Raw genomic sequence first — 25990 nt, 5'->3', positions numbered from 1 at the left:
CAAGAGACCTGTGATAAATCTGGAGGAGTTTCAAGCTTTATTGGCTGAGATGAGAGAGACTTCACATACAACTGTTGCCCAGGTGCTTCACCAGTTGCAGCTTTATGGAGAGTGGCTTGAGAAAGGCACCGTTGGGGTTAGAAAACTCACATGAAATCTCAGCTAGAAATTACCAGAAGGCATGTGGAAAACTCTAAAATCAGCTGGAAGTAGGTTCTAAGGGCTGATGGAATCAAAATTGAGCTTTTTGGCCATCAGACTGAATGCTATGTTTGTCATAAGCCAAACACCACACATCATCAATAACACACCATCCCTACTGTGAACCATGGTGGTGGCTGCATCATGCTGTGGGGATGCTTCACTGCAGCAGGATCTGCAAGGCTTGTGAAAGTAGAAGATAAAATGAATGCAGCAAAATACAGGGAAATCCAGGAGGAAAACCTGATGCAGTCTGCAAGAGAACTGCGACTTGGGAGAAGATTTGTTTTCCAGCAAGACAGTGACTCTAAGCAGAAAGCCAAAGCTACACAGGAATGGCTTAAAAACAACAAAGTTAATGTCCTGGAGTGGTCAAGTCAGAGTCCAGACCTCAATCCAATTGAGAATTTGTGGCTGGACTTGAAAAGGGCTGTTCACTCACAATCCCCATGCAATTTGACAGGACTTGAGCAAGTTTGTAAAGAAGAATGGGGAGGAACTGCAGTGTCCAGATGTACAAAGCTGATAGAGACCTATCCACACAGACTCAAGGCTGTAATTGCTGCCAAAGCTGCATCTACTAAATAATGACCTGAAGGGGGTGAATACTTATGCAATCAAATATTTTGTGTTTTATATTTGTAATTAATTTAGATCACTTTGTAGAGATCTGTTTTCAGTTTGGCATGAAAGAGTCTTTTTCTGTTGATAAGTGTCAAAAAAATCCAAATTAAATCCACTGTGATTCAAGGTTGTCAAATAATAAAATATGAAAACTCCAAGTGGGGTGAATAATTTTTATAGCCACTATATTTGATTTTGCAAATTTGAGGATTGGCTTTGAATGCAATTTTCTTTACTTATCTTTTTCTGTGAAATGGGTGAAATAATTAAAATTCTACAGAACTTTTATAGCTCGAAACACGTAATCAGTTAAAATTTATCTCTTCTGTTTTATGAAATTTAAGTAAGATTAAGCAGTTAACACAGCTCAGGGTGAGAGAATTTGGAGCTCAATTCTGGTGTCTTCTGTAAGAAAGTTTATTCATTCTTCCAGTGTGTGCATGGGGTTCCTCCAGAGTTCTGGTTTCTTCCCACTGTAATTGGTATTGTATATTGTCCTGTGATTAGGGTTAAATCAGTGGGTTGCTGGACAGTGCAGCTCATTGGGTTGGAAGGGCCTGTTCAGTGCTGTATCTCTAAATAAAATAAAATAAACCTAATTAGAAGTTGTCATCATACAGGTTTAATCAATTCATGACATTTCTGATCAAATATATATTAATCTGCAGGTTACTGCTATGATTTACATGCAAATTATTTTTTAGGAATTGAAAGAAGATAAAGAATGAACTTACAATTTTCATACAAATATCTGTTTTTTATTTATTTTCATTACACAGTGTTGAACAGACAAAAACTGCAATACTTCCAGAGTTAGTGGAGTTGGCTAGAGATGAAGGGAGTACTGTACGTGTTGCTGCATTTGACACCATTGTTAACCTGCTTGTGATGTTTGACAGTGGTAAGTTAATGTGACAAGGTAAATTAGTATGTTTTGAAATCATGGTAAATTCTAAATGTTGAATATTGATAACTACAAAAGGAGCATTTTCACTCCCAATTTACACATCAACAAATTTCAAATGAAATTTCAAATGATAGTAATTATCATATGATCTATGAATCTATCATATTCGATACTGTGTTTATTGGGTGTAATCTTATGAAACTGAAACATAGAAACATAGAAAACCTACAGTGCAATACAGGCCCTTCGGTCCACAAAGTTGTGCCAAAAATGTCCCTACCTTAGAAATTACTTGGGTTACCTATAGTCTTCTATTTTTCTAAGCTCCATGTACCTATCCAGAAGTCTCTTAAAAGACCCTATTGTATTTGCCTCCACCACCATTGCCAGCAGCCCATTCCATGCACTCACCACTCTCTGAGTAAAAAAACTTACCCCTGACATCTCTTCTGTACCTACTCCCCAGCACCTTAAACCTGTGCCTGCTTGTGGCAGCCACTTCAGCCCTGGGAAAAAGCCTCTGACTATCCACACGATCAGCGCCTCTCATTATCTTGTACACCTCTATCAGGTCACCTCTCAACCTTTGTCACTCCAAAGAGAAAAGGCCGAGTTCACTCAAACTGTTTTGATGAGGCATGCTCCCCAATCCAGGCAACATCCTTGTAACCCTCCTCTGCAACCTTTCTATGGCTTTCACATTCTTCCTGTAGTGAGAACTGAGCACAGTACTCCAGGTGGGGTCTGACCAGGGTCCTACATAGCTGCAACATTACCTCTCGGCTCCTAAATTCAATTCCACGACTGATGAAAGCCAATACACCGTATGCCTTCTTAACCACAGGGTCAACCTGCGTAGCTGCTTTAAGCGTCCTATGGACTCAGACCCCAAGATCCCTCTGATCCTCCACACTGCCAGGAGTCTTACCATTAATACTATATTCTGCCATCATATTTGACCTACCAAAATGAGCCACTTCACACTTATCTGGGTTGAACTCCATTTGCCACTTTTGAGCTGTCATAAGGGGATGGCAGGCTGGACCCAAGTGCAGGACGCAGGCACTGAAGTACTAGGGGTGGGACAGGAACAAATAAATGATAGACAAGATGTGGTGACCGTGGTGTGCGTGAGGGACGTGATGTTCAAGGTGATTCTAGCCCAGAGTTCAGGCAGGCAAGGCAGAATCTTGGAGTTCACTGGGCAGGCCACATAACTCCTAGGCAGGGCCCGGACCTCCCAGGCAGGAACACAGGGGCCTGAGCAGGTCGTGGGGCACAACCCATCGGCAGTGATGGATAGGTAGGGGCAGATCCCCCTGCCGGGCAAAGCCCAAGTTTTAACTGCAAATATTCATTCACTTTGTTCTTAGCAAGTCATAATGACTTGACTCAACCTTTTAAATGTGACTTGGTCTAAGTAATGAAAGACTGTAAATGCCTTATCTTGTGAACAGAGGAACTATTTCATAATTAGGAAAGTGAGTAATTATCAAAGGAATTGGTACGTATATGTTCTTGTTTATAATATTGATTTTCAGATTTTTATTTGAAAGCAATGTACTTTGATTGTTTAAGACCTATTATTCTTGTCTTTGAGAATTGTTCTTAATCAATTGTTAGCACACTTTTGTTTAATTTGCATCATCTGGTCATTAGAACTTTCATCACTACAAAAATAGCATTAAGGGTTTTGTTTGATTTTCCATTTGGATGCAAGCTTCAATCTGAGTGATTTATGTAATAAAGAAGTATTTTCAAAATGAATGAATGTCTTTTATTATATTGTTTGAAAGTACATCTCACTACTGTATGAAGTTAGAAATGAACATAGAACACAGAACAGCATAGCACAGGAACAGGCCCTTTGGTCCACAATATTGTAGCCAACTAAACTAATCTCTTCTGCCAACCGATGTCCATATCATTCCAGTTTTCTCACATTCAAGTGTCTTTCTAAATATCTCTTGTAAGTTTCTAATGTGTCTGTCTTCACCACCACCCCAGGCAGTTCATTCCAGGCACACATCACTCTGTATGAAAGAAAACTTGCCCTTCATACATCTTTGAAATTACCCTCTCTGACCTTAAAGGTGTACCTTCTGGTATTAGATATTTCAATCCTGAGAAACAGATACTGTCTGCCTACTCTATTTATGTCTCCCATCATCTTATAAACACCATTGTTCCTGTACCGAAAAAAACCAAGGTAGCAGGTCTGAATGACTGGCATCTTCCCTGCCTTATTATGCCCTTCGTTCTCCATGAAGCTTTGCAGCATTGCCTTCTTGGCTGCTGGATTTTGTAGTTGGTTCCATTGGCCCAGTCCACCAGAACTATTTTCGCCTGTTGGGCTAGGCATACAGCTTTCTCGTTGGCATTGGAGGTTTCCAGCTACCCTCACCTGGTTTAGCCCACCTGTTGAAATGGTGTACCGGAGTGTGGCCACTGTCACGTGCAAGCAGTTACTTCAAGCCACTAGAATAATAGTTAAATGATTCTTCCTCTTGGGAGCTTCTTCAAAATCATGATTAAAGATTGTTTAATGCCATTTCTAGTACTCAAGTATAAATGAGAAAAAATAATTGTTGCTCTGGATCTGGTTCAACACAAAAAAACAGAATAATAAAAAAACAATAAATATAAACACATAAGATAGCTTATATACATATATTAATTGTATGTCCATTATGTGACACTAGGCACAGGAGTGTCTGTACATAATGTGACTCTGATGTAACCAGCTATGCGGCAAAAGGCACAACAGCGCCTTTCACCTCAGACAGTTGAAGAAGTTTGGTATGGGCCCCCAAAGCCTAAGAACAATTGTGAGCATCCTGACTGGCTGCATCGCTGCCTGGTATGGGAACTGTACCTCCTTTAATCACAGGACTCTGCAGAGAGTGGTGTGGACAGCCCAGCGCATCTGTAGATGTGAACTTCCCACTATTCAGCACTTTTACAAAGACAGGTGTGTAAAAAGGGCCCAAAGGATCCAGTTACTACCATCTGAGAAACAGTACCACAGCATAAAAGCCAGGAGCAACAGGCTCTGGGACAGCTTCATCAGACTGATTAATTCATGCTGATGCAACTGTATTTCTCTGTTTTATTGACTATCCTGTTGTACATAATATTTATTATAAATGACTATAAATTGCACATTGCACATTTGAACGGAGATGTAACATAAACATTTTTACTCTTCATGTATATGAAGGATGTAAGTAATAAAGTCAATTCAATCCAAAATGATAAAATAGGGGTTGTGGGTGTGTGGTTGAAAGCAGCAAAAATGAAAAGGGAGTTAACCTTCCGAGGAACTAAAGGTCATTTATCTTCAGTGATGGTTGAAGCAATTCAGTGAAACAATCGTAAGCACAAGTGATTCTGCAGATGCTGGAAATCCAGAGCAACACAGACAAAATGCTGGAGGAACTCAGCAAGTCAGGCAGCATCTATGGAATGAATAAATATTCAACATTTTGGGTTGAGGCCCTTCATCGGGTGGAAAGGAAGGAGGAAGGCAACAGAATAAAAAAGGTGTGGGGAGGGGAAGGATGATAGCTATAAAGTGATAGATGAAGCCATGTAGGTGAGAAAAGTAAAGAATTGGAGAGGAAGAAATCTGGCTGTAGAGGAGTGAACCATAGGGGAAAAGAGGTAAAAGGCCAAAATTGACAATAGACAATAGGTGCAGGCCATTTGGCCCTTTGAGCCAGCACCGCCATTCAATGTGATCATGGCTGATCATCCACAATCAGTACCCCATTCCTGCCTTCTTCCCATATCTCTTGACTCTGCTATCTTTAAGAGCTTTATCTAACTCTTCCTTGAAAGCATCCAGAGAATTGGCCTCCTCTGCCTTCTGAGGCAGAGCATTCCATAGATCCACAAATCTCTGGGTGAAAAAGTTTTTCCTGAACTCCATTCTAAATGGCCTACCCCTTATTGGGAATAGAGGAGTGTAGTGAGAGGGAATTTTTTTAACTGGAAGGAGAAGTTGATCTTCATGTCAATAGGTTGCAGGCTATCCACATGTGGCTTCTGCACCCTGAAGTGATGAGGCCACGGACTGACATGTCAGAACAGGAATGGGAATCAGAATTAAAATATTTGCCCACCGGGAACTTCTGCGTTCAGCAGAAAGAGCATAGCTGCTTGACAAAGTATTCAAAGTGGTCCCCAATTTGTGACGAATCTCACCAACATGTAGAAGACACTGAACCAGCAGCACTGGATACAATAGAGGACCCCAGCAGACTCGCAGGTGAAATGTTGCCTCAGCTGGTAGGGCTATTTGGGGCCCTGAATAAAACAAATTATTTTGTTCTCCTTTACACTTGTGTACTGGAAATGACATTAAACAATCTTGATACTTAGCAACTGTGCTTCAGAGGTAAGGAACACCACATTATATTGCTGAATCACTTTGAAGCATTGTGTTGTCAGACATGCTAATTTATTTGCAACAATTCTTCCAACTGGTGCCTGACAATCATGATAGTAGTTGACTTAGTAACCTTTGCAAATGAAATGTCTACGAGCTTTAAGCATCTACGAGTAAACAAGATCATACAAACCTCATTGACCAAAGATTTCATGGTTTCGGAGAATGCTGAAGACACATTTCCATGAGCAAAGCTTGTTAAAGATGTTAACATAAACTGATATTTATGATAGGTAGGATTGCATTGAGATCATACATTTATTTAAAGGATCAGAAATTAATAGGGTTAATATGCTGATTTGTACTTCACTGCTTGAAGATATTTGTGCAAACCTTTCCTGATAAGCCTCTTTGAAAAGGCATGAAATATGGAAATGGGTAATATAGAACATAGAACAGTACAGCACAGGAGGAAGCCTTTCAGCCTGCAATGTTGTGTCGAACAAATTAAATTAGTAATCAAATAGCCAACTAAGCTACTGTAATCTCTTCTATCTACACAATGTCCATGTCCCTCCATTTTCCTCACATTCAGGTGCCTATTTAAGCAATTCTTAAAAATCCCTGATGTATCTAATGTCCCTGACGTAATGTGTGGGTTAGCACAGTAGCATTAGTTACCATATCACTTTACAGTACCAGTGGTTCCCGATGCTGCCTATAAAAACTTTGTACATTCTCACAGTAGCTGTATGGATTTCCTCTAGGTGCTCCAATTTCCTCCCACAGTCCAAAGATGTACTGGTTGGTAAATTAAATTGTCATTGTAAATTGTCCTGTGACTAAGCTATGGTTAAATTGGAGTACTGCTGGGCAGTGTGGTTCAAAGAGCTGGAAGGGCCAATTCCACTGTATCTCAATAAATAAGTACAATAGATCTACCTCTATCACCACCCTAGGCAGTGCATTCCAAACATCAACCACTTTCTGAGTAAAAAAAAATGTCCTAACATTTCTTTTAAAGTTATTCCCCTCTCATATTAAATGCATCCCCTTTAGTATTAAACATTTCTACCACAGGGGGAAAAGATATTATCAGTCTACTCTATCAATGCCTTACATAATCTAATGAACCTCTATCAGATCTCCCCTCAGCTTCCACTGCTCCAGAGTAGACAATCCAAGTTTGTCCAACCACTTGTTAAAATATATGCCCTTAAATCCAGGCAGCATCCTGGTAAACCCCTTATGCACCCTCTCCAAAACCTTGACATCCTATAATGAGGTGGCCAGAACTGTATACAATACTCCTGATGCAGCCTAACTAGAGCTTTATAAAGTTGATGATCAATATTGTCTACTTCTGTACCAACCTGTCAAATCTTCATTGTATGATTATATCTGGAAAAGTGGTAAACGGAGTCTTCTATAAGTACCATAGCGGCTATTACTTTTCAAGATTTTACCACAGTAGTTTGCATTTATTTCACAATATTAATATAGAAAAAAGATCACAGAAGATCTCTGAGAGAAGAAATCAAAATTGTATGAAAGTTCAGCAAGCTGTACAGTGATACTTGACCACAAAATCATCAGAGAAGATTTTTTTTCCACTTTGATAGAAAATCTCTTGGCTTACATGATGGTCTCACCAGAATTGCAATCTGTAGTCTCCTCTTCTGATTTACTTGTCTGGTAAAAGTTTGGAGGTCTTTCTCACTTCCCCAAAATTGTTCTGAACTCCCACAGTATGGTCCAACTAATAGCAGAGCCTTTAGCATTTTACTGAGGAAGCCCTGCTTCTGATTCTCCCCAAACAGATTTGACATGTGGTAAATCCTCCATCCCTAATTTTGCCAATAGTTAAATTTGCAACATAGAACTGCCTTAGTGATTCCAGCTCTGAATTCAACCTGGATTTTTTTTTTCTCCTGAAGCCTTCCCTATGAATGCATATAGCCACAAGGCAACAGAAGTTTGAGATCAGGGTTTTCCTTCTCTTAGATGAGCTGCCAACCACTGCTGATGAGTCTCATCTGCCTGAAGCAACTGGTTTTAAGATGCCTTTGCCCCTTTCCTGTCAGTAGAAATTGTTCCGCTGGACGTAGTAGCTAAACCATATGTGAAGGCAGCTAGGATGTAACATCCATAGTGGACGTTGACCAACAGAGTTAGGAAAGGTTATTTGGTAGGTTTTGAATGTATCTGAAATAGTTTTAATTTAAGTCCTTACACTCTTAAGGAAAACTGTGTATTTGAAAAATAATTTAATTCAGTGGTTCCCAACCTTTTTTATGCCATGATACAGTACCACTAAGCAAACGGCCAGTGGACCCCAGGTTGGAAACCTCTGCTTTAAATAATAAAAAGAATTTAAGCCCAGGCATATAACTATATCTCTAATACAAAAGGAAAGGGTTCTGAATCCTGTTCCAGGTCTGACCAGCACAGGGTTCTATTACTAAAGTAAATGCTGAAGAATCTCAGCAATGTGGGACTCCTGGGCTTGATTACAGATTAGTCCCATGATGGAACACATTGGTAGCTATGGCAGCATCTGTGTTCAGCACTTCTGAAGTCCTGGACAATGCCATTCAGCAATGCCAGCATCAGCAATGTTTACCTGCACGATCAGGCACTCTGACCCGCTGATTGTGTTTTGAGAAGTGACATGTTAACATTTAGTACTTATCTATGATCAAATGACTTTTGCACTGTTACACTTTTCATTTGGATTATCTATTTCCCTGTGGTTATGGGAGAAAAATATTATTTTATGATTATCTTGTCAGATGACCGGACTCAAATTATATTCCCCTTGGTGATGATGTTTTGTGAGAAATCATTCAAAACAGATGAGACCATCCTTGCACCTTTGTCACATCAGCTGGGGAAGCTCTGTCATGGTCTCTCAGGTAAGTATAACTGTCCCCTCCTCTAACCAGCAGAAATGGTTGCCCTGTCTACTCCATCTCACCTGTATGGTTCGATAATACTCCGATGCTCCGAAATATTTTTGAAAATTTCAAGTAACTGGATAATTTTTCAAATGTCAGAAAATGAAATTTGATTCATGAGGATTCAAATATCATTGTAGTAAATCTGTGCAATTCCTTCTACATGGCCTGTAAATGGTTCCCAGACTCATCCACAATAGTCCATATTTGGTCTGAGTAAGATTTTGACATTCTGGTGTGTTTACAGACTCTTATTGTTCAAGAAAATTTAATTTGCTGCTTAAATTTTTCTTTGAAGAGGTATTTGGTGTATCAATATCAATACTTCTACAAATTATTGTAAAAAAAAACTCAATTACTGTCATTAGACTTATATGAATGTCAACACAAAATGATAGGGTTGAGTCCAAATTATCCCACACTCTCCACTCTCAATATGCATTCCTTATATATACCATTCTTTGAAAACCAACTCTTATAAGTACTTAGAGAATGTTATGGACAAATGCTATCATTCCCTATTTTAGTTACAAGCATGGTTCCTTTAACTCTTCTTGCCTTCAAAATTGCTTTTTTTTAACCATACAAACATAGAAAACCTACAGCACAATACAGGCCCTTTGGTCCACAAAGCTGTGCCGAACATGTCCCTACCTTAAAGATTACTAGGGTACCTATAGCCCTCGATTTTTCTAAGCTCCATGCACCTATCCAAAAGTCTCTTAAAAGACCCTATCGATTCTGCCTCCACCACTATTGTCGGCAGCCCATTCCACTTACTCACTACTCTCTGAGTAAAAAACTTACCCCTGACATCTCCTCTGTACCTGCTCCCCAGCACCTTAAACCTGTGACTTCTTGTGGCAACCATTTCAGCCCTGGGAAAAAGCCTCTGACTATCCACACAATCAATGCCTCTCATCATCTTATACACCTCTATTAGGTCACCAGCCATTCTCCGATCTATAAAAAGTCTCTTCAGCATTTTTTCCCCCATTTCTGAGAGAAGTTTCTAGTAAACTGCAACACAGTGTAGTAAAAGAACAGTGAATCTAATCTGGGAACAGTAGAGCCTGTTTTGAGATTCCAATAGCATTGCCTATCATGAACTTGTAAGATACTGTGTTCAGTCATAATCTTCTGACCCTTTTAGGGAATTTAACTGATGAACAGCATCTTTGGTTTTTGGATTTCTACAAGAAATTCAGTTCATTAGGCCTACAACATGAAAATGGCCAAAGTGAACACTTGACTCAGTTCTATGCAGCAGAAATGGATGCCAAATATGCGTCTGTGAGACAGAATTGTGCCTACAATTTGCCAGTAAGTATGGATAATACTTCTTTGCAGCATTTCTTAAATAATTACTGTATACAATTCCTGTGCACGATATTGCAGGAATCTAACCAGGGCTCTTTGCAATTGTAGTAGATGTTACACACCAGGAAGAATGCATTTTCAAATATGAAGCATAATTTTACCAAGACATTTTAAGGTCATTTAAAGATCATCCATTATAACATTCAAATCAGACATGAAGTTCATATAATTTTACTAAATAGCAACACTGGACTATTTTGATCGCCATTTCTATCAACCTTCATACTCTCTTGGAACATCTGAAGCACAAAGGCACCTATGTCAGGATGCTTTTCATTGATTACAGCTCAGTCTTTAACACCATAGTACTGAACAAGCTGACTGGATCTTGGACTTCCTCACTAATTGTACCCAGACGGTGAAACTAGGCAATGGCACAACAACCCCATTCCACCACCCCGCCCCCAATCCTGAACTCTGATGCCCACAAGGTTGGGTACTGAACCCACTTCTCTAGTCTCTACTCTTTCCTCACCTATGACTGCATTGCTGCTCATGTTATAAACTCAATCATCAAATTTGCAGATGACACAACTGTAACAATTCTGCATACAGAGAGGAGTTGCTGAATTGTCCATTTGGTGCAGGAATCACAGCCTATCACTCATTATCAATCAAGAAGACAAAAGAAATGATAATGGGACAATAACTCTACTGCATGTTTTTTTTTATAGACCCCCCCCCCCCCATTGGTAACAGGGATATTGAGGAGCAGATAGGGAGGCAGATTCTGGAATGGTGCAGTAATAATAGGGTTGTTGTGATGGGAGATTTTAACTTTCCTAATATTGACTGGAATTTCCTTAGCACAAGGGGTTTAGATGGGGTGGGGTTTGTTAAGTGTGTCCAGGAAGGTTTCCTGATGCAATATATAGATAGCCAACTAGAGGAGAGGCTGTACTTGATCTGGTATTGGGAATGAACCTGGTTAGGTGTCAGATCTCTTGGTAGGAGAGCATTCCCCTTCACCATAGTGCTGGAGAGGAATAAGAGCAGATAATTTGGGAAAACATTTAATTGAGGTTGGGGGAAAATATGATGTTATTAGGCAGGAACTTGGGAGAAGATTATTCTCAGGGAAACGCTCAACAGAAATGTGACAAATGTTCAAGGAACATTTGCATGGCATTCTGCATTGGTATGTTCCAATGAGGCAGGGAAAGGATGGTAAAGAACCATGGTGTACAAAGTAGGTAGAAAATCTAGTTAAGAAGAAAAGAAAAGCTTACGAAAGATTCAGGAAACTAGGTACTGTTAAATCTTTAGAAAATTACAAGGTTGCTAGGAAGGATTTTAAGAATGGAATTAGGAGAGTCAGAAGGGGCCATGAGAAGGCCTTGGTGAGCAGGATTAAGGAAAACCCCAAAGCATTCTACATGTATGTGAAGAGCAAGAGGATAAGCCGTGTGAGAATAGAACCAATGAGGTGCTATAATGGAAATGTGTGCATGGAGATAGAGGAGGTAGCAGAGGTGCTTAATGAATACTTTGCTTCAATATTCACCAGGGAAAAATACCTTGGTCCATAACATAAAAAATTTTGGAAACCCCTGCCCTAAAGTGTAGAAGATTGAGGGGAGGTTTGATAAAGCTATAAAAATTATGACGGGTATAGGTAAATGCAATAGACAACAGACAATAGACAGTAGATGCAGGAGTAGGCCATTCAGCACTTCTAGCCAGCACCACCATTCACTGTGATCATGGCTGATCATACACAATCAGTACCTCGTTCCTGCCCTCTCCCCATACCCCTTGACCCCGCTATCTATAAGAGCGCTATCTAACTCTCTCTTGAATGCATCCAGAGACTTGGTCTCCACCGCCTTCTGGGGCAGAGCATTCCACATATCCACCACTCTCTGAGTGAAAAAGTTTTTCCACATCTCTGTTCTAAATGGCCTACCCCTTATTCTTAAACTGTGGCCTCTAGTTCTGGACTCACCCATCAGCGGGAACATGCTTCCTGCCTCCAGTGTGTCCAATCCCTTAATAATCTTATATGTTTCAATCAGATCCCCTCTCATCCTTCTAAATTCCAGTGTATACAAGCCCAGTCGCTCCAATCTTTCAACATATGACAGTCCCGCCTTTCCGGGAATTAACCTTGTGAACCTACGCTTCACTCCCTCAATAGCAAGAATGTCCTTCCTCAAATTTGGAGACCAAAACTGCACACAATACTGCAGGTGGGGTCTCACCAGGGCCCTGTACAGCTGCTGAAGGACCTCTTTACTCCTATACTCAATTCCTCTTGTTATAAAAGCCAGCATGCCATTAGCTTTCTTCACTGCCTGCTGTACCTGCATGGTTGCTTTCATTGATTGATGTACAAGAACTCCTAGATCTCATTTTACTTCCCCTTTTCCTAACTTGACTCCATTTAGATAGTAATCTGCCTTCCTGTTTTGCCACCAAAGTGGATAACCTCACATTTATCCACATTAAACTGCATCTGCCATACATTTGCCCACTCACCTAAGTCACCCTGCATTCTCATAACATCCTCCTGACATTTCACACTGCCACCCAGCTTTGTGTCATCAGCAAATTTGCTAATGTTACTTTTAATCCCTTCATCTAAATCATTAATGTATAATGCAAGAAGGATATTTCCAGTAAAGTTGGGCCTGTGCTCGCTGGAATTTAGAAGGATGAGAGGAGATCTCATTGAAACCTTTCGAATGTTGAAAGGTCTAGGCGGAGTAGATGTGGAAAGGATGTTCCCATGGTGGGAGAGTCTTGGACAAGAAGGCACAGTCTCAGGATAGAGGGGTGTCCATTTAAAACAGAGACGTGGAGAAATTTCTTTGGCCAGAGATGGTGAATTTGTGGAATTTGTTACCACAGGCATCTGTGGAGGCCAGGTCGTTGGGTGTATTTAAGGTGGAGATTGATAGGTTCTTGATTGACCAAAGGTTATGGGGAGAAGGCTAGAGAATGGGATTGAGTAGGGAATAAAAGGATTACCCATGATTGATTGATGGGCCATATAGCTTAATTCTGCTCCTTTGTCTTCTGGCCTTAAGTAGGATACATGGTCAGCACAACATTGTGGGCTGAAGGGCTTGTAATGTGTTGTAAATTTCTATGTTCTATTTTTATAGAGGTCGTTGGTTAAAGGTGAAAGGTGAAATGTTTACAGGGAACATGAGGGGCATCTTCTTCATTCAGAAGGTGATGAGATTGCAAAATGAGTTGTGAACACAAGTGATGGATGTGGGTTCAATTTCAACATTTAAGAGAAATTTGGATAGTTACATGCATGACGGAGGTGTGGACAGCTATGGTCTGAGTGCAGGTTGATGGAACTAGGCAGATTAATAGTTCAGCATGGATTAGATAGGCCTGTTTCTGTGTTGCAGTGCGCTATGACTCTATTCCATCTCATTTATTTTAGGAGAAGAATGAAAGGTAAATTAAACAAGTTGGATTAGAATAAGCTGTAAGAATGGTTTCCAAGGAGAGGGAAGGTAGATAGGAATTCTTACTGACTCATTGGGAGATGAACAAAAAGCCTGCTCTTTGGCTGTAAGTGTTACAAGGAGAGTTGATCAAGGCCATTAAGTGATATCAATGGAATTTAAATTGTCTAAATCATGGCCTCATTCTCTTCATTTACTTTTGATTTCCTGAATTGATGAGTGTGAAACCTTCCTTCTCTCATAGACTTCAATATTGATTTATGTGTAATATCCAAAATTTAAGTTACATTTGTTGATATTTAAATTTATCTTTTCTCCCCCACAGGCCATGATACTTTTTGTAGATCCTAAATGTTTCTACACTGAACTTTATCCCACTTTTTCAACCCTTTGTCATGATCCTGAAACTTCTGTCCGACGAACGGTTGCCACTGGCTTCCATGAAGTAAGTATTTTTATTGACTTAAGATTAGAACTACAGCTAAATCTGTAATTAAAACTGTTTCAAGCAAGGGTTAAAAAAACCTTCCCCTTGTAAGGGTAAGTTTGTAACCAGGCATCAGGATAGCATAGTGGTTAGTGCAATGTTATTACAGCTCAGACATTGCCGATTTGAGGTTCAATTCTGGCATCGCCTGTGGAATATGTAGGTTTTCCCTGGGTTCTTCAGTGTTCTTCCACATTCCAAGGATATGCTGGGTAGGTTAATTGGTCATTGTAAATTGTCCTGTGATTAGATTCGGATAATTAGGTTTGTTGGAGGCTGCTGGTGTGTTGTGGCTGGACAGGTCTACTCTGTGCCATATCAGTAAATAAAAATAAAGATAAGATATCATTGACTTTATGGGAAATATGAAAACATAAGGATTAAGTCACTGGCTCAATGTCTGAAAGTTCCTTGATCCAGTGATAGAAGTTTAAATCCAACAGGGACATCCAAGGAGTTTAAATTCAATTAACTAAATAAATCCAGAATGAAAAAGTTGAACCTCCTACAAAAAGATAAATCTCAGGGTTGTATATGGTACTTAAATAATAAGTCTACTTTGAACTTTGAACCCAAATTGAAACCCAAACCTTTGGGAATGGAAACTGCTATTGGGCCCAATTGTGATTCCTGTCCAACCAATGTAGTTGACACTTTGAATTCCTCTCTGAAAAAGCCTAATAAACCATTTCTTCAAGACACAGTTAATATACAAATGTTGACCTCACCACAATGTCTACATTGAAGGACACGGAAAAATGATTCAAGTTCTAAATTTCAAGGTTAACAGGTTTAAGGAGACTTAATTATCAGGGATTTTGTGGCCCTGGTGAAGAAAAAGAAGAAGGCAGCTATCAGTTATGTGCAATTAGGTCAAATGAGGTGCTTGGAGAGTATAAGAAATGCAAGAGAACACTTGAGAAAGAAATCAGGAGGGCTAAATGAGGATATTAAATTTCTCTCACAAACAAGGTGGAAGAGAATCCCCAGGGCTTCTATAGACATATTAAGAGCAAAAGGATAGCAAGAAACAAAATTAGTCCTCTTAAAGATCAACGTGGTAGTCTATACATGGAGCCAAAAGAAATGGGGAGATTGGGGTAGATCTTAAATTATTTTTTCTATCTGAATTTACTCAAGAGCCAGACACAGAACTGAGGAAAAAGAATAGTGAGGTCATGGACCACATATGACTTTTGGAAGAGGAGTTACTTGCCATGTGGAGGTGAATTAGAGTGAACAAATCCCCAAGACCTGACAAGGTGTTCCCTCAAACCTTGTAGAAGTCTAGTGCAGAAATTGCAAAGGCCCTGGCAAAGATATTTAAAACAATCAACCACAGGTGAGATGCTGGAGGGCTGGAGAATAGCTAATGTTTTTACTTTGTTTAATAAAGATTCTAAGAATAAAGCAGGAAATTATATGCCAGTGACTCTTAAATTAGTCGTGGGTAACTTATTGGAAGGCATTGAAGGGCCAGTATCCATAAGTAGTGATAGTCAACATGACAGGTCATGTTGAACCAATCTAATAGAGATTATTGAGGAAGTTATGAGGAAAATTGAATAAAATATAATGAAAGTTGTCTACATGGACTTTAGCAAGGCCTTTGACAAAGACCTACATGGGAGGCTAGTCCAGAAGGTTAAGTAGCTCGGCATTCAGGATGAAGTAGTCAATGGTATTAAACAATCTTGAATCTGGGAATCTTAACAAATAATTGTTACTCCAAATATAATGCAGCACAAAAAATAAAGAACACAATAATAAAAACACAATAAATATAAATACATAAAATAGCTTATATACATAGATTGATTGTATGCCCATAAAGTGACACTAGGCTGTGCATAGCTGACTGATAGGAAATAATAATATTGTTGGAGTTAGTGGGTGTAGGGGTTGATCAGCCTTACTACTTGGGGAATATAAGAGTTTGTGAGTCTGGTGGTCCTGGTGTGGATGCCAAGTAGCCTCCTCCCTGATGGGAGTGGGATGAACAGTCCATGAGCAGGGTGGGTGGCATCCTTCATGATATATGATGTTACCGGACCTTTTCTGGCATCTTTCTGAATATATATATATATATATATATATATATATATATATATATATATATATATCCTTGATGGTGGTAGATTGGTGAGTGATGCATTGGTGAGTTTTGACTATCTTTTCTAGAGCCTTCCTGTCTGCTGCAGTGCAGTGGTGCAACTCATTAGGAAGCTGCCTATTGTACATCTCTAGAATGACAAGAGTATGGATGTGCAAAGTCCAGCTCTCTTTGGCCTCCTCAAAAAGTAGATACACCGGTGAGCTTTCTTGACTGTGTAGGATATGTTCTAGGATCAAAGGAGGTTGTGTGTGATGAGCACACGTAGGAGTTTGAAATTGCTTGCAGTTTCCACTGTTGGGCTTTGATGTAAAACAGGGGTGTGAGTGGTGTGAGTTCAACTGAAGTTGATAACAAATTCCTTTGTCTTGTTCAAAGTTCAAAGTATTGTACATATATGTCACCATACCTTGAGATTTGTTTTCTTGTGGGCATACTCAGTAAGTCCAACAACCATAATAGAATGAATGAAAGATCACATCTGACAGGATAGACAAACAACCAATGTGCAAAAGAGAAATGTAAAAGAACACAAAATAGTTATAAAAAATAAGCACTAAATATTGAGAACATGAGATGAAGAGTGCTTGAAGGTGAGTCCATAGGTTATGGGATTAGTTCAGTGATGGGGGTCAGTGAAGTTGAGTGAAGTTATCCCCTCTGGTTCAAGAGCCTGATAGTTGAGGGATAATAGCTGTTCCCGAACCTGGTGGTCTGGGTCCTGAGGCTCCTGTACCTTCTTCCTGATGGCAGCACTGAGAAGAGAGTATGACCTGAATGGTGGGAGTTTTTGATGATGGATGTTGCTTTACTGTGACAGTGCTCTGTTTAGATGTGTTCAGTGGTATGAAGGGCTTTACCTTTGATGGACTGGATCATGTCTGCTACTTCTTGTAGGATTTTCCTTTTGTTCAAGGGCATTGGTATTTCCATACCTGGCCATGATGCAACCAGTCAATATACTCTTCACCGCACATTTCTAGAACTTTGTCAAAGTTTTAGACATCATGCCAAATATTTGCAAACTTCTAAGAAAGTAGGGGTGCTGCCATCCTTTGTTCATAAATTGCACTTACGAGCTGTGCCCAGGACAGATCCTCTGAAATAACACCAAGGAATTTAAATTTGCTATCCATATCCACCTCCTGAAGTCAATAAGCAGCTCCTTTGTTTAGATGATATTGAATGAGAAGTTGTTGTGGCTCCACTCCACCAGATTTTCAACCTCCCTCCTGAATGCTAATTCCTCACCACCTTTGATTTGGCCAATGACAGTGGTGTCATCAGCAAATGTAAATATGGCATTAGACATTAAGTAAGAGGCTATTTGCCTGGCATCTGGCCTTGAGCTCTTCCACTTCCTCTGTGTAGGTCACCTCATCGTTGTTGATGATGAGTCCCAGTACTGTCATGCCATCGGTGATCTTGATGATGTGATTGCTTGGATGATTGGCCATGCAATCATGTGTGAGCAGGTTGTACAACAATGGGATCAACAGACACCTGGGGGGGGGGCAACTGCATTGTGGATGATGGAGAGAGAGGAGCAGTTGTGCATCCTGACTATCTGAGGTCTGTTGGTTAGGAAGTCCACCATCCAGTTGCACAATGGTGTATTTAGACCGAGGAGCAGGAGTTTGTTCACCAAAGCCTGCGGGACAGTAGTGTTTAATGCTGAACTGAAATCCTGGAACAGCATTCGGACTTAAGTGTCCTTTTATATTAATGATTTAGATGACAATTTTGTGCATTGGATCACTAAATTTGTGGATATCACCAAGGCAAGGGCCAGTGTGGATAGTGAAGATGGCTATCAGAGCTTGCGAAGTAATCTGGGCAAGCTGGAAAGAAATGGGCTGAAAAACACCAGATGAAATTTAACGTTGATGAGTGTGAGGTGTAGCACTTTCGGAGGAAAGACAGGGTAGGATTTGCACAGTAAGTAATAATCACTAAGGTATGCCATAGAACCAAAGAACCCAAGAATACAGGTTCATAATGCATAATTAGTTTAAAGTAGCATTACGGCTAGAATAAATTATAAAGAGAAATTTTGGCTCATGGAACTTCATAGATCAGGGCATTGAGTACAAGTGTTTAGATGTTCTGGTGTAGATGTTAAAGATGTTGGTGAGGCTAAATTTCAATTCAAAGCATCAATATGAATTTATTATCAAGTGCAGTATATATATATATCACCACAGATTATCTCAAGCTTCATTTTATTGCAGGCATTTACAGGAAAATAAAGAAATAGAATAGAATTTAGCTTTTGAATAACTTTGCACATAGCAGTAGTATAAAATAATTTTGTCCTGCTAGATAGACATGAGGAATGTTTGTTTATCGTAAATAGAGACAGCTCGGTAGTGTAATGGTCAGCACAATGCTTTACAGTATAGGAGACCCGGGTTCAATTCCCGCCGCTGCCAGTAAATAATTTGTATGTTCTCCCCATGACTGTGTGGGTTTCCTCCCACAGACCAAAGATGTACCAGTTGGTAGGTTATTTGGACATTGTAAATTGTCCTGTGATGAAGCTAGGGTTAAATTAGGGATGACTGGGCTGCATGGCTCAAAGGCCAGAAGGGCTTATTCGCCACTGCATCTCAATAAATAAATAACCAACATACAGAAAAAAAAACATCAGCTCCAACCTAAACCGATAAAGGCATTCCTTCCAATAATAGTTACTTTCTGAATATGCAAACCCCAGCAGGAGTTCAAAACTAAAAAAAAAATATTTTCTCAAAGTTAAAACTTTATTCTTATTTAATGAGGCACCTCTGGGAATGTCATGGTAATTATAGAATATGTCTGGCATGAAAGACATAGGAAATCTGACTGACACTGAACTAGTAGAATTCCCCTTTTGACTTCTGCAATAATTGCTAGTTTATTGAGGTAGCTTTTTCATTCTCATTTCCTCAAAACTAAAATGAATGTTTCCCATTACGGTAGAGTGCCTTGTGCTCTTGTGGCATCTGTTCCAGCCTTAAGCCAAATTCAGTTCAGACCATGTAATACCAAAAAACTACTTGAATACTATGGACATGGCAATGACAAAACATACGAGCATTGTGACAGCATCTTGGCTTTTCATGTAAACTTGTGCTGCTAAACTAGTCACTCGTTTAGCTAACCCTTTCCAGTATAGTAATGATGTGCTGGCATTGGAGAGAATCCACAGCAGGTTCAGAAGTATGAAAGGATTAAAGGTATGTTGAGCATTTGATGGCTCTAGTCCTTTACTAACATGTGTTCAAAAGAGTGAGGGGAGATCTCATTGAAGCTTATTGAATATTAAAGGCCTAGATAGAGTGGATGTGGAGAGGATACTTCCTATAACGGGGGAGTCTGGGACCAGAGGGCAGCCTTCAATCCCAGGGGGTCGTGAGTTTGCACCACTGGTGAACTGTGTCCTCTCCAGATTGCAAGCCTGGGTGGGAAGGTTTGAAGAACCGGCTGTTGCCCATGTAGCGGGTTCCCCCTCTCCATGTCCCTGACCTAGTCCAAGGAAAGGGCAATCGCCGATACGGCTTGGTACCAGTGTTGTCACAGAGGTTGCCAGAGTGAAGTTGTAAACAACATCAAACTGCCTGAGAAGCCATGGCTCATGATTTCTTCCTCGGAGTTTACTCCAGAAGCCTTTCCCATGGGTGGGTGTAGTACAAGGCAGCGGTGTTTTAAAATCAAAGTTTTCCTTCTCCTAGGCAGGCTGCTGTCCACGGTTGATGAACGTCATCTGCCCAAAGCAACTGGTCTGTCTTCGCCCCTTCACTTGTCAGTAGGAACAGTTCTGCCAGGCCTAGTAGCTAAGTCACACATGAAGGCCAAGAGTTGGACTTGGTTGTCAGAGGCTGTTAGAGATGCACACCATTTGGAGCACTTTATCGGTAATGGGAGCTTATCTCTACTACCACCCCAGCAATGACAACCTCAGGAACCGACTAGAGGGCATAGCCTCAGAATAGAGAGATGTCTATTTAGAACAGAGATGAATAGGAATATCTTTAGCCAGAGGCTGGTGAATCTGTGGAATTCATTATCATAGACGGCTATGGAGGCCAAGTCATTGGGTATACTTAAAGCAGAGCTTGATAGATTTTTGATTAGACCATAAGACCATAAGATATAGGAGCAGAAGTAGGCCGTTCAGCCCATTGTGTCTACTCCACCATTCAATTATGGGCTGATCCAGTTCTTTCAGTCATCCCCACTCCCCTGCTTTCTCCCTATACCCTTTGATGCCCTGGCTAATCAAAAACCTATCTATCTCTGCCTTAAATGCACCAATGACCTGGTCTCCGGATTAGTCTGGGTGTCAAAGGTTATAGGGAGAAGCAGGAGAATGGGGTTGAGAGGGATAACAAGTCAGCTATAGTGGAGGAGGCTCAATGGGCCAAATGGCCTAAGTCTCCTATAGCTTATGGCCTCATATAACCATATAACAATCACAGCACGGAAACAGGCCATCTCGGCCCTCCTAGTCTGTGCTGAACTCTTAATCTCACCTAGTCTCACCTACCCGCACTCAGCCCATAACCCTCCACTCCTTTCCTGTCCATAAACCTATCATGTTCTATACACTTGCATTTATGTGGAAAAATGCAAAGTTTTTTGAGCACTTTAACACAATCAATCATTGTTCATAAACTGTGCTCTAATTATCATTATCAGATGCATGGCATTGTCGACAGTAGTACCGTAGTGCATACCCTCCCCAACAAATGCTAATTTAGTTTAGTTATTTTTTCAGTATTACTAGGTTGACAACCTCGTTGCAACTATCTATGGTCAAAATGGTTAAATGACCAAGGTGAGGTGAGGGTGCATGAAGTCAGAGTTTTAATTAATAGAGCAATAAGGAACCCTAGTAATATCTAAATGTGTGAAATTGAAAATGTTTTCAAAACCTACTTGAGCTTATTGGAAGATGATACAATTGTACGGCCTGTAGAGACACTATGCATGCTTCCAGTAATGCAGATTCAATGCTGACTGCTAATGCTGTCTGTACTGAATTTGCATGTTCTCAAGTGACTGTTGGGGTTTCCCCTCACGTTTAAACACCTTTATGGGTCCATTTTATTTTATTCAGAGGTAGAGAGTGGAACAGGCCTTTCTGCTCCAACAAGCCACATTGCCAGCAACCCGCCTATTTAACACTAGCCTAATAACAGGACAATATACAATGTCAAATTAACTAATTAACTGGTAGACTAGGTTAATTGGCCACTGTAAGTTGCCTGTAATGAGTGATTGAGTGGTAGAATCAAGGTGAAAGCTGGTGGGAATGCAGGGAGAATAAATTAGTTAGGGGTCGGCCTGGTATAAAATGGATGCTTGCTGACCGGTACAGACTCGGTGTGCAGATGCTGCATCTAATTCCTTGACTATCTCAGCTCTAGAAAAGTACTATTAGAGTTGGCAGGGTAATGCACTCAACCCACAACCATCCTTACATGCTTCATTAAAAGTAAGTGTTGAAATTGCAGGAGCCCTGGCGGAAATATTTAAAATGTCGATATCCACAGGTCAGGTGCCGGAGGATTGGAGGATAGCTCATGTAGTTCCGTTGTTTAAAAAAGGCTCAAAAAGTAAGCCGGGGAAATTATAGGCCGGTAAGTTTGACATCAGTAGTAGGTAAATTATTGGAAGGAATACTAAGAGATCGGATCTACAGGTATTTGGATAGACAGGGACTTAATTAGAAAAAGTCAGGATGGCTTTGTGCGTAGTAGGTCATGTTTAACCAATCTACTGGAGTTTTTCGAGGAAGTTACCAGGAAAGTGGATGAAGGGAAGGCAGTGGATGTTGTATACATGGACTTCAGTAAGGCCTTTGACAAGGTCCCACATGGGAGGTTAGTTAGGAAGATTCAGTCGCTAGGTATACATGGAGAGGTAGTAAATTGGATTAGACATTGGCTCAATGGAAGAAGCCAGAGAGTGGTAGTGGAGGATTGCTACTCTGAGTGGAGGCCTGTGACTAGTGGTGTGCCACAGGGATCAGTGCTGGGTCCATTGTTATTTGTCATCTATATCAATGATCTGGATGATAATGTGGCAAATTGGATCAGCAAATTTGCTGTTGATACAAAGATTGGAGGCATAGTGGATAGTGAGGAAGGTTTTCAAAGCTTGCAGAGGGATTTGGACCAGTTGGAGGAATGGGCAGAAAAATGGCAGATGGAGTTTAATGCGGACAAGTGTGAGGTATTGCACTTCGGGAGGTCAAACCAAGGTAGAACATACAAGGTAAATGGTAGGACACTGAGGAGTGCAGTAGAACAGAGGGATCTGAGAGTACAGATACATAATTCCCTAAAAGTGGCTTCACAAGTAGATAGGGTTGTAAACAGAGCTTTTGGTACATTGGCCTTTATAAATCAAAGTATTGAGTGTAAGAGTTGGAGTGTATTGGTGAGATTGTATAAGACATTGTTGAGACCAAATTTGGAGTATTGTGTGCAGTTTTGGTCACCGAATTACGGGAAGGATTTTAATAAGGTTGAAAGAGCGCATAGAAGGTTTACAAGGATGTTGCTGGCACTTGAGAAACTGAGTTACAGAGAAAGGTTGAAAAGGTTAGGACTTTATTCCCTGGAGCGTAGGAGAATGAGGTGAGAATGACTACCGACCTGTAGCTCTGACATCAATTGCTGTGAAGTGCTTCGAGCGATTGGTTATGGCACACATCAACCATAATCTATCAGACAACCTCGATACTTTGCAATTTGCCTACCAGAGCACCAGGTCAACGGCAGATGGCATCTCTCTGGCACTACATTCCTCCTTAGAACACCTGGAGAATAAAGACACATATGTAAGGCTCCTTTTCATTGACTACAGCTCTGCCTTTAATACCATCATTCCAAATAAACTGATTCCTAAGCTCCGGAACCTGGGTCTTAGCACTCAGATCTGCAGCTGGATCTTCAACTTCCTCACAGACAGGACCCAGGCTGTAAAAATAGGGGACAAGCTCTCCTCTACAATCACTCTGAGCACCCGTGCCCCACAAGGCTGTGTACTCAGCCCTCTGCTGTACTCACTGTACACACATGATTATGTAGCTAAGTTTCCATCGAAATCAATATATAAATTTGCTGATGACACCACAATTGTAGGCCGTATCTTGGGTAATGATGAGTCTGACTACATAGAGGAAATTAAGAAGCTGGTGGCATGGTGCGAAGACAATAATCTATCCCTCAATGTCAGCAAGACAAAGGAATTGGTTGTTGACTTCAGTAGGAGTAGCGGACCGCACAGCCCCATTTACATCGGTGTTGTGCAGGTGGAACAGGTTAAAAGCTTTAAGTTCCTTGGGGTGAATATCACAAGTGACCTGACTTGGTCGAACCAAGCAAAGTCCACTGCCAAGAAGGCCCACCAGTGCTTTTACTTCCTGAGAAAGTTGAGGAAATTTGGCCTGTCCCCTAAAATCCTCACTAATTTTAATAGGTGCACCGTAGAAAGCATTCTTCTAGGGTGCATCACAACCTGGTATGGAAGTTGTCCTGTCCAAGAGCTGAAGAAGCTGCAGAAGATCGTGAACATAGCCCAGCACATCACACAAACCAATCTCTCATCCTTGGACTCACTTTACACCACACGCTGTCGGAGCAGTGCTGCCAGGATAATCAAGGACAAGAGCCACCCAGCCAACAAACTTTTTGTCCCTCTTCCCTCCAGGAGAAGGTTCAGGAGCATGAAGATTCATACGGTCAGATTTGGCAACAGCTTCTTTCCAACTGTAATAAGACTACTGAACAGATCCTGACCCGGATCTGGGCCGTACCTTCCAAATATCTGGACCTGACTTGCACTATCTTACTTTCCCTTTTCTATTTTCTAATTATGATTTATCATTTAAATTTTTATTATATTTACTTCGATTTGTACTTCAGGGAGTGCAAAGCGCAGGAACAAATATCACTGTGATGATTGTACGGTCTAGTATCAATTGTTTTGTGACAATAAAGTAAAGTATAAAGTATTTGATAGAGGTGTATAAAATTATGATGGGTATAGATAGAGTGAATGCAAGCAGGCTTTTTCCACTGCGGCTAGGGGAGAAAAAAACCAGAGGACATGGGTTTAGGGTGAAGGGGGAAAAGTTTAAAAGGAACATTGGGGGGGGGCCTTCTTCATGCAGAGAGTGGTGGGAGTGTGGAATGAGCTGCCAGATGAAGTGGTGAATGCGGGCTCACTTTTGACATTTAAGAAAAGCTTGGACAGGTACATGGATGAGAGGGGTTTGGAGGGATATGGGCCAGGTGCAGGTCAGTGGAACAAAGCAGAAAAATGGTTTGGCACAGCCAAGAAGGGCCAAAAGGCCTGATTCTGTGCTATAATGTTCTATGGTTCTATGGAACAATAGAGTGGACTATTATCTAAATGAGGAGAAGGTTCAAACAACAGATGAGCAGAGGGCTGTAAGAGTTCTAGTGCAAGACTCACAGATAGTTAATTTACAGGTTGAGTCTGTAGTAAAGAAGCTAAATTCTAGGTTGCCATTTATTTCAAGGGGAATAGAATATAAAAGCAAGGAGTTAATGCTGAGCCTTTATAAGGCACGAGTCAGGTTGCACTTGGAGTATTGTCAACAGTTTTGGGCCCCATATCTCAGAAAGGATGTGTTGTCATTGGAAAGAGTCCAGAGAAGGTTCAGGACGATGATAATGGGAATGAAGGGGTTAACATATGAGGAGCGTTTGGCAGCTTTGGACCTGTAGTCACTGGAAGTTAGAAGAAAGTGTGACAATCTCACCAAAAGCTACTGAATATTGAAAGGACTAGATAGAGTGGATGTAGAGAGGATGATTCCCATTGTGGGGGTATCCAGAACTAGAGGGCACAGCCTCAAAATTGAATTATTTAGCCAAAGAGTAGTAAATCTGTGGAATGCTCTACCATTGACTGTGGAGGCCAAGTCCATGGGTATATTTAAAATGGAAGTTGATTGTTTCCTGATCGGTCAGGATATCAAAGGATATGGCAAGAAGGCAGGTGTACAGGATTAAGTGGGATCTGGGATCAGCCATGATGGAATAGTGGAGCAGACTTGATGGGCTGAATGGCCTAATTCTGTTGCTATGTGTTATGGTCTTATTCGCTCATCTGCTGCAATGATTGTGGATTGTGCTATCCATGAGACCAACTTCTGAAGGCATTTTTATTAAACTTACAACATCTACCAGAGTGGTATACACTTGACAATAGCAGTATCTGCAGATTTCCATCTAAATCTATTGCATTTCTTCATTGGTGGTGGATCAAAGTTCTACTAAATAACGAAGTTCAAAAAGTTCAAGTTCAAAGTAAATTTTTATTACAGTACATATATGTCACCATATACAACCCTGAGATTATTTTTCAAACATTCATCAAAAATACAAAGATACACAATAGAATCAATGAGAAGCTTCGCATAGCAAGACTGACAAACAGCCCAATGTTCAAAAGACAACAAACTGTGCAAATATAGCAGAAAAAAA

General features: G+C 40.6%; 1 protein-coding gene across 3 annotated transcripts in view; it reads left to right on the top strand.

Moving 5' to 3' along the window:
- ppp4r4 (protein phosphatase 4, regulatory subunit 4) overlaps positions 1-25990 on the top strand; it is a 231166-nt gene that overhangs the window by 137025 nt on the left and 68151 nt on the right. For all 3 annotated transcript variants that reach the window (XM_059962617.1, XM_059962616.1, XM_059962606.1), the window contains exons 8-11: positions 1605-1726; positions 8915-9037; positions 10233-10402; positions 14210-14329. In XM_059962617.1, the coding sequence (XP_059818600.1) occupies positions 1605-1726; positions 8915-9037; positions 10233-10402; positions 14210-14329 (535 nt within the window). The remainder of the gene's footprint in view (positions 1-1604; positions 1727-8914; positions 9038-10232; positions 10403-14209; positions 14330-25990) is intronic.

Source organism: Hypanus sabinus, chromosome 2, assembly GCF_030144855.1.
Source record: "Hypanus sabinus isolate sHypSab1 chromosome 2, sHypSab1.hap1, whole genome shotgun sequence".
In the NCBI taxonomy this organism is placed as follows: domain Eukaryota; kingdom Metazoa; phylum Chordata; class Chondrichthyes; order Myliobatiformes; family Dasyatidae; genus Hypanus; species Hypanus sabinus.
Note: the sequence above shows the minus strand (reverse complement) of the source record. Positions and strands in the feature narration are given on the sequence as shown.